At 47.7% G+C, this 12,836-nt stretch overlaps 1 protein-coding gene across 1 annotated transcript in view; it reads left to right on the top strand.

Annotated features, from left to right (window-relative positions):
* Nucleotides 1-10,333, top strand: part of Cfap221 (cilia and flagella associated protein 221) — a 76,176-nt gene extending 65,843 nt beyond the window's left edge. Inside the window, exons 22-24 of the mRNA XM_032915478.1 lie at nucleotides 2,249-2,341; nucleotides 8,227-8,322; nucleotides 10,158-10,333. Coding sequence (XP_032771369.1) covers nucleotides 2,249-2,341; nucleotides 8,227-8,322; nucleotides 10,158-10,266 — 298 coding nt within the window. The 3' untranslated portion in view covers nucleotides 10,267-10,333. The remainder of the gene's footprint in view (nucleotides 1-2,248; nucleotides 2,342-8,226; nucleotides 8,323-10,157) is intronic.
* The last annotated feature ends 2,503 nt before the right edge of the window (nucleotides 10,334-12,836 follow it).

Here is a 12,836-nt window from a genome sequence, read left to right as displayed (position 1 = left end):
TTCTTAATTTTGGATGAATCCATCCAGGGTGCTATAGCAAAATGCTATAGTCTCCATGGGTTAAAAATAACACATATATCTCTCATAAGTCAAGCACCATAAGTCAAGATTTTGTCTAGTGAGGGCTTACTTCCTGGTTCACACACAAGGCCTTGTTTCCTATTCTTATTTATCTATGTGCATGTGTGCATGGTATGGGTGTGCTCAGGGCACATCACATATGTGGAGAACAGAGGACAGCTTTCAGAAGTCTGTCCTGTCTTCTCACCACGTCAGTCCCAGGAACCAAACTCATGGCATCAGGCTTGGTGACAGGAGCCATCTTGCTGGCCTGGAAGCCTTGCTCGTGGCCTCCCACGGAGAGACGGAGGAGTGAGGCATCTCTGTGGCTTCTTTTACAAAGGCTCTAATCCTAGCTGTGGGGCACTGCTCTTACAAATGTTGTTAAGTCATGCAGTGTGGTTATTAAACATTTATTTATTCCAAATCATTTAAAATATTTTTACTTTTTTTTTTTTTTTTTTTTAATCTTGGAGGATGAGACATAGGTCACAGTGCACATGCGGAGGTCAGGGGGAAGTTTCCAGAAGGCAGTTCTGGGCTCCCCAGCCTCTGGGTCATGGCCCTCCAGGCGGTGTCAGGGTGGACTCCCTCTCCTGGCGTGGGTCTCAAACTGGACCAGTTAGTTGTTGGTTGGCCTCTCCCATAATTGCTGTGCCATTTTTACCCCGGCACATCTTGTGGGCAGGACAAATTGTAGGTTGAAAGTTATGTGGCCGGGTTGGTGTCCCAATCTCTCCACGGGAAGTCTTGCCTGGTTACAGGAGATGGCCAGCTCAGGCTCCCCAGCCCCCATTGCTAGGTGTCTTAGCTAGGGTCTCCCTCATAGACTCCTCGGAGTTTCCATTGTCCTAGGTTTCTAGCTCATTCCAGAGGTGCCTCCTCCATTCTCCCACCCCTGATCCCTCTGTTCTCATCCCTACCCCCACGCCATTAAGTACCCCCTCCACATGCAATGTATCTTCTCTCTCTCTCTCTCTCTCTCTCTCTCCATTCCTCCTTCCCCTGCTCTGTCCCTACATCCCTTTCCCTCTCCTTCCCCCTTTCTCTTTCCCTTCTCCACACCCCTCCCCCCATTTTTCCTTCTTTTTAAAAAGGATTTGTTTGGTTTTGATTATGTGCACGAGCTTGTTCTCCTGGGGGAATGAATGTGCCTGTGAAATCCAGAGGAGGCTGCCAGACCCCCTGGTGCTGCATTGAGGTGGTTATAAGCCAACCATCGTGGGTACTGGGAACTGAACTCAGGTCCTCTGGAAGAACAGTTGGGGCTCCTAACGTATCCCATCCAACCTTCTTTTCTTCTCTTCCCCTCTATTGTGACTATGGGATTAACTGTTTCTGTATCTTAACTCCACTTTCTTACTGATTTAGTGATACTCTCTCAATATATAGAACATCCAATGTGTTTCCCAAACTCAGAACTATACAAAAAAGTTTTTAAAAAAAATTCTCCTTGTCTCAATGAGAATTGTACTCAAGTCTTTTTAAATAATAAGTTGTATTTCTAGAGGTAGGGAAGAGGCTCGTGGGCAAAGTGTTTGCCTGTAAGCATCAGGACAAGAGTCCAGATCTCCAGCACCCATGAAAATGCTGGACAAGATGCTGTGTGCCTGTAAGCCCAGCACTTGGGAGGTGGAGACAAGGGAACCTCCTGTAAACTGGCTAGCTAGGCCAGCCAGATCAGTGAGATCTGGGCTCGGTGAAAGACCCTGTCTGGATGTATAAGGTAGAGGTTGGTAAAAGAAGACACCTGAGACTGTCCTATGGGTTCTACATGCACATGCATACACATTTACACTCATACGTATTACCCCACATACATGTAAACACACATACACACATGCACACACTGCATATGCACACTACACTATATATCTAAATTCTAGGGGCTAAGGACTTAGCTCAGTTAGTAGTGTATTTGCTAACATGCACAAAGCCCTGGGAACCATCCCCAACCCAGCATAAACTAGGTATAGCGATGTGTTGTGTGTAATGCCAGCACTTGGTAGGTAGGGGCAAAAAGGTCAGAAGTTCAAGGTCATCCTTGAAGTGTGTGTGAGTTTAAGCCTTATGTGGCATGCATGAGACTGTGTGTCAAGACAAACAAACAAACAAAAACAGCAAACCACATGGGGCCAGCGTGAGTGCTGATGCACTGAGCTCCTCATTGCTGTGTCTTCCTCCACAGAAGTGACTGGTACAGCCCTGTGATGCTACCCGTAGATATCCCCTCCCCACTGGAGGACTTACCAGAAGAGGACAGATTGGAAACTACTGAGCGGTATGTTTCTGATTTTCTTTTTGGGTGGCTTTTGGTGTATACGCTGTTACATTTTCCTCACGAGGCTCTCTGAGGGATTGTGGAAGAGCGCACAGCACCCGAGTGTCTACCTGAGGATGGGGAAGACGGCTCGGGCAGTAATGTGCTTGACACACAAGCGTGAAGGCCAACTGCAGACCTCAGCACACACACAAAAAGCCAGACTTGGGGCTGGCGAGGTGGTTCAGCATTTCAGAGCACTGGCTGTCCTTGCAGAGGACCCAGGTCCATTCTCATGTCTGTCACATTCCACATGGCAGTGCATAACTTCCTGTAACTTCAGATTGGGGGATCCAGTGCCACCTTCCAGCCTCTGTGGGCAATGGGCACACACGTGGTACATACCATGCATGTAATCAAATACTCATAACTGGAAGAAAAGAGGGGTGTGTGTGTGTGTGTGTGTGTGTGTGTGTGTGTGTGTGTGTGTGTGGTGGTGGTGGTGGTGGTGGTGCACATCTGTAACCCCAGCACTGAGGTCACAGAGACAATCAGACCCGTGGTGCTTACAGGCTAGGCCGTCTGGCTGAGTTACAGCACTCCAGGGTCAATGAGAGAGAAAAAAGGTAGATGGACAGCAACAAAGAGAGACACTGATATTGACCTCAGGATTCTTTGTGCATACTCATGGACACATGTACCACACTCACACACACACACACACACACACACACACTTACTCATGCACAGACTCATACACTCACACAGACTCACATACACATATACTCATACACACACTCATACATATACACTCATATGCACACTTATACACTCACACACACTCATACACACACTCATACACTCTCACACACTCACACACTCACACACACATGCTCACACATTCACACACTCACACACACTCATACACTCACACAGACTCACAAACACACGAGAACTATGAACTAGAAGCAAGGTATTTGCATTTTCTTTGACTAATGCGACTCCAACAGCTAGAGAATGTGTAACCCTAAATCCAGCTAGAAACCCAGCAGCAGACGTAAGAATAGGAGACACGAGCCAAGCAGGGTTCAGGCTCAGGACCCAGAGCATTTTCTGTCCCATGAATCCCTTGGTGTGACACCCAAACACCTCAGACATGTGTGTTGACTATGCCACCTGTCACTGCCCTCTCTGTAAATGCTGCTTCTTTGTGGTCATAGCGCTCTCTCCCTCCCTCCCCCCCCTCTCTCTCTTTCTCTGTCTGTGTGTGTGTGTGTGTGTGTGTGCACGCGCGCACACGCACATGCATGAGGAGACCGGAGGCCAACCTTTGGTGTTTTCTAGGGATGTGTGTTGCTGTTCAAGGCTGGCTGGTTGGCCGGCAAGCCCAGGACCAGAGCTGTCTCTGTCTCCCCAGCGCTGCCATCATAAGCATGCATTACTGTACCCTGGGTTCTGGGGACTGAACTCGGGTCCCGTGCTTACACGACAAGCACTTCATCCACTACGCCATCTCCCCAGCCCCCACTGTTATTCTTAATCAACCCACACTTTCCTGTTCCAAATTATGCCATAAGTTACCATGAAGCAAAGAAATCCTGAAACCCAACCTGACAGCCGCGCAGCAGCGTCTTAGACAGAGTCCATGCCAGCCTGCGTGCCGAGCACAGGAAATGCTCTGTCCGTGCCAGGGGCGGTGTCTTACCCACCATGTACTCAAAAATAGTTCCTTATCAAACCCCACTTCTTTCTCTTGTCAACACATACTACATGGATAGTTTCAGCACATTTCCATGCAGAATAATCAATCAGCGAAATGCTAAATAGCCGAGTCCAGGCACATAGCCAATTCCTCTGACCTCTGCCCACGTGCTCTGGGGTTGGCATTACGCGGGCATGCGAGCTTGGAAGATCTACAAAGGAAGATTGAGCGTCCACCCAAAGCACGGTACAAGGTCCTTTCTCTTTTATTTTTGAATATGTGTGTGTGTGTGTGTCTGGCCTGTACTTGTGTGCATGTATATGCACACTCACGCCTGCCCCAAGTTCTCATGAGGTGATCAGAGGACAACTTGCAGGAGCCACTTCTCTCCTTCCACCATGTAAGCCCCAGGGATCAAACTCAGATCTCCAGGCTCCATGGTGAGCATCTTTACCTGCCAAGCTGTCTTTCTAGCCTGTGCAGAAGACCCTTTCTTGGAAGTGCTGCAGGCATGATGGGATGGTCCCAATTTGCTTCAGATTGAGAAAGAGTCCTGACTTGCCCTACCCATTTAAGGAGAGAGCAGACCCAAGCAGAACCAGCCCTTCCTCCCCTCATCACTGTTGTGACTCAGTTTTCTCACCTTTAAAATGGTACCCGCAGCATGAGAGGAGAGCCGCAGAATTGAATGAGATAATAGGATGCTGAGGAGGAAGCTAACAATCAGAATACAGCATTTCCAGGCATTAAGTGTACGTCAGGCAGGACTTGGCAAGCAGTATCATTCAGGTCCACAATGAGGTCTTATTGTTAATTATGTCCCTCCTTGGAGACGAGGAAGCTGCTAAGAGGGGCTAAAGTCTACAAAATCAGCAGTGTGAGGAGTGCTCACTCTCCACTATACGGTGCTGCACAGCTTCTTGCAGTCGTGAAGGGTATTTTGTGTGGGACGGGTAGTATGTACACATCATGGATGCACGTGAGTGCATAGGTATGTGTGCCCAGGTGTATGTAGGCACGTGGTGTACATGAGTGCATAGGTATGTGTGCCCCTGTGTATGTAGGCACCTGACATGTAGTTCCTTGGTCACTCTGTACATTGTGCTTTCAGACAGGGGCTTGCACTGAATCTGGATCTCACCAAGTAGCCTAGGCTGGCTGTCTAGCAAGGTGCAGGGACTGACATGCCTCTGTCTCCCCAGCACCGGGACTGCAAGCCCCTGCCACCACGGCCAGCTTTTCTTACTGTGTACAGAGAATGTAATTCAGGTCATCCTGCGTCCCTGCAAGCACTTTCCCTACTCAGCCATTTCCCCAACCCCCAAGGACACTTTGCCTAAGAGGACCCCACCAGGACCGCCTCAGTGCATGTATTATGGCTGATAAGCCGCTCTCATGTGTAAATCCAATCATTGCTGCCTTCGCTGCTCTTGGAAGCATTTCACTTTGACGTGGTAGAAATGACTATTTTTCCAAAATACCATTGACCTTTTCTTCTACAAACATAGAATATTTGAAGTCAGAGGCTAAATTGCCCAGCCTCCTTTGCACCATGTCCTGCCCTTGCCTAGGCCTTTACCAATGGGACATCGTCAGGTGATATGTAGGCTACTCATGAAGCTGCTTAACAAGGTAAGTATCCCTCCTCCACACTCAGTCCCCACTCTCTCCAGCTGAAACCCAAGCAGTCAGAGTCCCGGTTCAACCAGCCAGCAACAGCTCACAGGTCAGCCAGCAACAGCCCATACACAAACCTGGCCCACCGCCTGTGTGTAATAAAGTCTTGTTGTAACCAACCACACCTCTTCATTTACATATTTTCCATGCTTCCCTTGATGGTTAGCCTTGGTGGTAAACTTTGCAGGATCTAGGATTACGAAAGAGACAAACATCTGGGCACTTCTGTGAGGGACTTTGCAGACTGTGTTCACTGAGGTGGATGGCTAAATATGGGTGGTGCCATTCAGTGTACTGGGGACCCAGGCTGCATAAAGGAGAGAGTGAGCTGAGCCCCAGGACCCACCTCTCTGCCACTGAGAGCAATGCCACGTGACCATCTGCATAAGCTCCTGCTGCACCACCTCTCCTACCATGATCCCTCACCCTTGATCTGTGAGGCGCAATCAGCCTAACCTTCCCTCAGTTGCGTCCATCTGAGGCATTCTGTCTCAGCAGTCGTAAGTCAGCATTGAAGTCCTTTAGTGCCACACGGCAAAGCTGAGGGGTTATAACTGAGAGCACAACCCACAGAGGCTTCAAAGAAAATGCCTGCTGCTCTCATGGTACCCAGACGCTCTCATCACTGTGGCAAAGCACCCAAAAGGAACACCTTCCAAGGGAAAGGGTTGGCTCTGGCTTCAGAGGTCCATCCCTGTTTGGCTAGATCCATTTCTTTGGGCGGGAGACAAAACAAACAGCATGGAGATAGGAGCCTGTGGCTCAGGGGCCAGAAAACTGAGAGAGAGAGAGAGAGAGAGAGAGAGAGAGAGAGAGAGAGAGAGAGAAAGAGACACAGAGACAGAGGCAGAGAGACAGAGACAGGGAGACAGAGACACAGAGACAGAGACACAGAGAGACAGAGAGAGACAGAGACGGGGGAACAGGAAGTGTCTGGGGATTGGACATCCTTCACAGACATGCCACCTGTGATCTGTTTCATCCAACAGCTCCCATGACCCATGACTGTCATAGATTATGAATCATTAATGAATTAACCCATTGATTAAGTCAGAGCCCCTTACGAACCAACACTTGAAAAATCCTCATGGCAGAATTCCACTGTGCCGGGAACTAAGCCTTCAACACTGGGCCTTTAGGGAGATAACCTCATAGTCTAGTACTAAGCCTGAATTAAATGCAACTGAAATAAGCTGGATCAGACTGGGTCCATGACTGCATAGGTAAAGTGACTGCCACATAAGCATGATGGCCTGAGTCCAGGTCCCCAGATCCCACATAAAAGCTGAGCACAGCAGTGCACATCTGAAATGGAAGTGTTGCTAATGCAAGGCGGACAGGAGAGTCACTAGGCTCTCACTGACCAGCTAGCCCGGGTGCACAGCGGTAATAGCGAGACAACATGTCCACACAACACAGAAGGCAAGGTTGTAAACTTGCATACAAGACACTCACAGTACACACACACACACACACACACACACACACACACACACACGCACGCACGCGCGCACACACCCATACACACAGACACACGCACACATACACACACACGTACACACACAGACACACACACACACACATACACAGAGAGAGTGACAAAGAGACAACATACACACATACACACACACATGCATGCATGCATGCACGCATGCACGCACACACAGGGAGAGAATGACAGACAGACAGAGATGGACAGAGACAGAGAGAAAGCTTGAATTTCTTTCACTAAAGACTATTTAGAAATAGACTGTTCACAAGGTGACTCAAACACAGGAAGGCAAACATGTTCTCTGTCACATGCAGATCCTAACCCAGAGTGTATGCATATATACATGGAAGCTGGTGTGGGTAGGGGTAAAGCTTAAAAATCCGGAGGGGAAACACAGAGGAGAGCAATAGGTGATGCGGAAACAAGACAAGGCACATGGGACATGCACAAGCAATTAATCCACAGTGGGGATGATACAGGGAGAATGCAGGGGTGACAGGAGGCAGGGGAGACAGGGAAGAGAACTGCAAAAGCACAGTTTGTTCTAAAATGCCATAATGGTACTTAACATCTTACATGATTTTTAAAAATAAATTTCAAAGAAATACACATTTGGCTTCGCAGCAGCTGCGGGCTTTCTAGTTATCTGTGGCTTTAGCTCTACTTTGGTCCCATTGTGTCCAGAGGACGTCATCAAATGAATCCCACCTTTTGAAATCGTTTGGGCCTCTTTACTGGGGAAACGTGGGATAAAGGCATGAGATTCAAGGGATAAACATTCTGGGTGCCCTTGAAAGGAGCCTGAAACCTGTGACCTCCCCCTTTTAAAAACAGTTCTTTATGAATATCTCCCCCCAGCATCATCAGGGGGAGGCAGTTTGTCTGCCCTCTGCTTCTCTGGACTCAGCAGAAGCAGCCGGAACTGACCCTGGAAAGCACCGGGAAATGCATGGCTCCCAAATGCTCTGATATTTCATCCTATTTTTATGCTGAGAAAGAAAAACCATTCCCATTCAGCATCTTGTTCCTTTCCAGAGATCTCTGTGATCAGGATATAGAAGTCATGCTGACTCCAGAAATGGTCCAAGTGGAATTCCCCATCCTGACCCACAGGGACTCCAAGAAGGAGAAGTAAGTGGGTGTTTCTGCCCGGGGTAATATCTGTCAGAAGGAGGTCAGAAATGTCATAATGTCTGAATCGAAGTATGTCCAGTGTTGAAGGGGGCCTATCTCCAAGCTTCGAATATTCAGATGCACATCATCCTTTATACACCAGCACCTCCTTCAAATGCTTTAGCAAGGAAACCTTTAAAAACTGAATCCACAGGCTGGAGAGATGACTCAGTGGCTAAGCGTGCGTATGGCTCTTGAAGAGAACCTGAGTTCAGTTCCCAGAACCCACACCAGCTCAAAACTGCCTATTGATCCAATACCAACCACCACCTTTCTCTCGCCCTTTGGGCATTGTGTTCACACACACACACACACACACACACACACACACACACACACACACACACACACACTTTGCTTAAAGAACAATAAAATATTTTTAAAACTTGCATTCAGATTTGGGGATGATCAGTCAGTAAATGTCCACTGGGCAAGTGTGAAGACCTGACTTTGATCCCCCAGAACCTACGGTTTGTCTTGTTTTGTTTTGTTTTTCAAAGAGGCAAATTGGACACGGCAGGCATGTCTTTAATCCCAGCACTTGAGAGACAGAGGATCTGTGTGAGTTCAAGGCCACACCTGGTCTACATAGAACAGCCAGGGTCACATAGAGAGACCCTGTCTCAAAAAAAAAAAAAAAGTGAAAAGAAAGAAATAAGGCACGATAATGTATGCCATGCCTGCAATCTCAGCACTTGGAGAGGCAGAGGCAGGAGGATTTCTGGGGCTGGCTGGCCAGCTTACCTGAATTAGCTCCAGGTTCAATAAGAGACCCTGCCTCAAAAAATAAGGCAAAGAGACTCTGCCCCCCCAGCACACGCATGCGCTCACGTGCACGCAGATATGCCCTCAGCACATCCACACGCTTGCACATAGCTACTGCTGACTGAGGATTGAGGCTGTATCCTGTAGGATCTGTGTGACTGGTTTCTCATCACCCTCACAGTGGTGCAGGGTGACAAGGGTGACCAGAGTAGGAGGTAGAGACTTCCATTCAGAATGGAAGCAAACCATGTAGCAAACTGAGTTGCTAAGACCCACGTCCATGTCCAGTCCCTTAGGAGACGAAGGTTCTCAACGGTTAGTAAGCTACTGCTAAATATAACTACAACCTTTTTTCTATATTAAAGCAAAAATTTCCAGTCTTCATGGGACATCGGGTTGATTTGCATAGTTTATTATTATTATTATTATTATTATTATTATTATTATTATTATTAACTTGAGTATTTCTTATATACATTTCGAGTGTTATTCCTTTCCCAGTTTCCGGCAAACATCCCCCTCCTCCTCCCTTCCTTATGGGTGTTCCCCTCCCACCCTCCCCCATTGCTGCCTCTCCCCAACAGTCTAGTTCACTGGGGTTCAGTCTTAGATTTGCATAGTTTTTAAAAAGTTTATTTGTGCGTATGAGTGTGTGTGTGTGTGTGTGTGTGTGTGTTGGTTCTTTCCAATAAAGTGGGTCCTAGGAATCAAAACCCCATCCTAAGGCAGGGAAGCAACTGCCTTTACCCACTGAATTATCTCTCCAGCTTCTAAATTCTTTTAAAGTATATTTATTGATTGACTTTTGTATGCATGCATATGTATTTATGTATGGGCCATCATGTACCATGGTAAACAGACATATGGAGGCCAGAGGATACTTGCCTCTCTCCTTCTATCATGCAGGTACCAGGGATGGAACTCAGGTCATCCGCCTTAGGGTAGCGTTTATCCACAGAGCCATCTAGCCGGCCTGACTTTCATGTCTTATTATCTTGGTATATCTTTATTGTGTTTCCAATATCCAGGGATTTCAAAGACCCGACCCAGTTACCAGAGAAGGTGGGAGAAAAGGTGCAGGAGGAGATGAAGAATTTGAGAAACAAAGCTCTCAACACATACCTGATTCTAGACTAAAGCCCATGCTGTGCCCGTGGCTCCCCTCGCCTTCCAAGGTCACTGAGGTCCTCAGAGTCCGTTTACATTCGAGCTTCTTTTGCAATTAAAGTTTCTAGAGACAAGAATTAAAATGCGGATGCCCTGCTTTAAACTATGTTTTTCTTTTTGAAAATAAAAATATTCTGTTATGATGGCTGTGCTGGGAGATTCTTAGTGCAAGCCTTTGTGCAGAAATGAAGCCTTCTTGAACAAGCCAAGAGTCAACATGGCAAAGGCCAGCAGCCTGGGGCTGGAGAGAAGGCTCAGTCAGTAAAGTGCTTGCCTTACAAGCATGAAGACCTGAATTTGATCCTGAGAACCATGTAGAACACTGGTATAATGGTATATACTTCTAATCCCAATGCCGGTAGGCAAGAGACAGAGAAGGGGGACTCAGTGGCCAGCCTGTCTAGCCAACTTGGTGAATTCCAGACTAGTGAGGGACCTTGTCTGAAAAAACAATGTGGACGGCATCACAAGGAATCACACCAGAGGTTAGCCTCTAGCTTCTATACACATATGCATGCGCGCACACACACACACACACACACACACACACACACACACACACACACACACATGCACACACGAGAGTCTAATGCCTAAGCTCCTGTAGCTGTTTCTGGGTGTCTTTTATGGTGTCAGATGAATCCAACTTCCCACCTCTGCCCAGAACTTCTCTAGTACGTTGGCCTTAGCCACCACTTTCGGGAAAATCCACATTGGGGAGAACACTGGCTCCCAGAGTAGCTGTGCTGGTAGCAGAACTGGGCTAGCACTGGCACTGGCCATTGTGAGACAACTAGAACTCGCAGATATACTTGGGAAGAGCTGGACAGTATCTGAAACTTACGGAACTCCCAGAAGCACACGGGGCATGGGAAGTCACTGTAGAGATGCCAGGAAACCTGGTATTCAGGTCTTTAATTATGTTTCTCAATGGAATTCCATTCATATGTGCAGGGGAGGGTGGTTGATAGGGTTTGGGTTCTGTCATGCACAAAATTATCCATTTGTGATTGGATGTTGTGGTGGTTTGAATATACTTGACCCAGGGAGTGGCACTATTTGTGGTCTTGTTGGAGGAAGTGTGTTACTATGGGTGTGGCTTTAATCCTGTGGGAACCAGTCTTCTCCTAGCGGCCTTCAGATGAAGATGTAACAGCTCCTCCTGCACCATGCCTGCCTGGATGTTGCCATGCTCCTGCGTTGATGACAATGGACTGAACCTCTGAACCTGTAAGATAGCCCCAATTAAATGTTTTGCTTTTTAAGAGTTGCCATGGGGGGTTGGGGATTTAGCTCAGTGGTAGAGTGCTTGCCTAGCAAGTGCAAGGCCCTGGGTTCCGTCCCCAGCTCCGAAAAAAAGAAAAAAAAAAAGAGTTGCCATGGTCATGGTGTCTGTTCACAGAAGTAAACCCTAACTGAGCCAGATGTATTCTTTTCCCTACTCTGTGTGTGTGTGTGTATGTATGTATGTATGTATGATGCAATTGTTTTGTTGCTACAACAAAATACCTGACAAAAATGACTTAAGGGGAGAAGGTTTCATTTGGGTTCATGGTTCCAATGACTAAAGTCCACCATGGCAGGAAAGACATGCCATCCGGTGAGGACGGCATGGTGGCGGGAGCATGAGGCAGCTGGTTGCATGGCACCCACAGTCAGGAAGCAGGGAGAGGTAAACATTGGTGCTCAACTGTTGCAGTCTTCTTGGACCTGCTATAAGGGTCCGAAAATCTCTGAAGGAAGACCCCAGACTCGGATAGTATGAAAAGGCAAAGAGCATTTATTCTGCAGAAACAACTAGGATGCAGGGGTCAACCATTTTTTCAAAATGGTGGCCTGAAGTGGAAACTTCTAGTTTCTTTGGAAAGTGTGATGGTTTGCATATGCTTGGCCCAGAGAGTGGCACTATTAGAAGGTGTGTCCTTGTTGGAGGAAGTGTGTCACTGTGGGGTGGGCTTGGAGACCCTCCTCTCCTACGATGCTGAGGCTGTTTGTGGCTTTCTTTAGGTGACGATGTAGAACTCAGCTCCTCCTGCCCCATGCCTGCCTGGATCCTACCATGTTCCCTCCTTGATGATACTGGACTGAACCTCTGAACCTGTAAGCCAGCCCCAATTAAATGCTGTCCTTTATAAGACTTGCCTTGGTTATGGTGCCTGTTCACAGCAGTAAAACCCTAACTAAGACAGAAAGTTATGTCAAATGGCGTGTTGCTGGGTCACACAGGTGAAAGGATAGGACACAAGATGAAGGAGTGTGAATATGGCTGCACGGACAGTGGGAGACAAGCACTGAACATTGGTTTGGATTTGTTCCACCTCGCTATTCTTTGCTAATGACAGGCACGCACTGGTTCACCTTACATAGTGCTGTTGAACTCAGCTCATGGTAACACCACTATTGAGAGAAACACGAAATGAACTGCTCATGAGGTGCCTGCAGCGCCTGCAGCCTTGCCTGGGACCGGCTGGTGAGACTGGCAGCTTCTTCAGGACTGTAGCTGTTGGTTCGTGGCTGGAGGTTGCCTGCCGAAAGGACTG

Source organism: Rattus rattus, chromosome 10, assembly GCF_011064425.1.
Source record: "Rattus rattus isolate New Zealand chromosome 10, Rrattus_CSIRO_v1, whole genome shotgun sequence".
Classification (NCBI taxonomy): domain Eukaryota; kingdom Metazoa; phylum Chordata; class Mammalia; order Rodentia; family Muridae; genus Rattus; species Rattus rattus.
The sequence above is the reverse complement of the archived record's forward strand: the minus strand, read 5'-3'. Positions and strand labels throughout refer to the sequence as shown.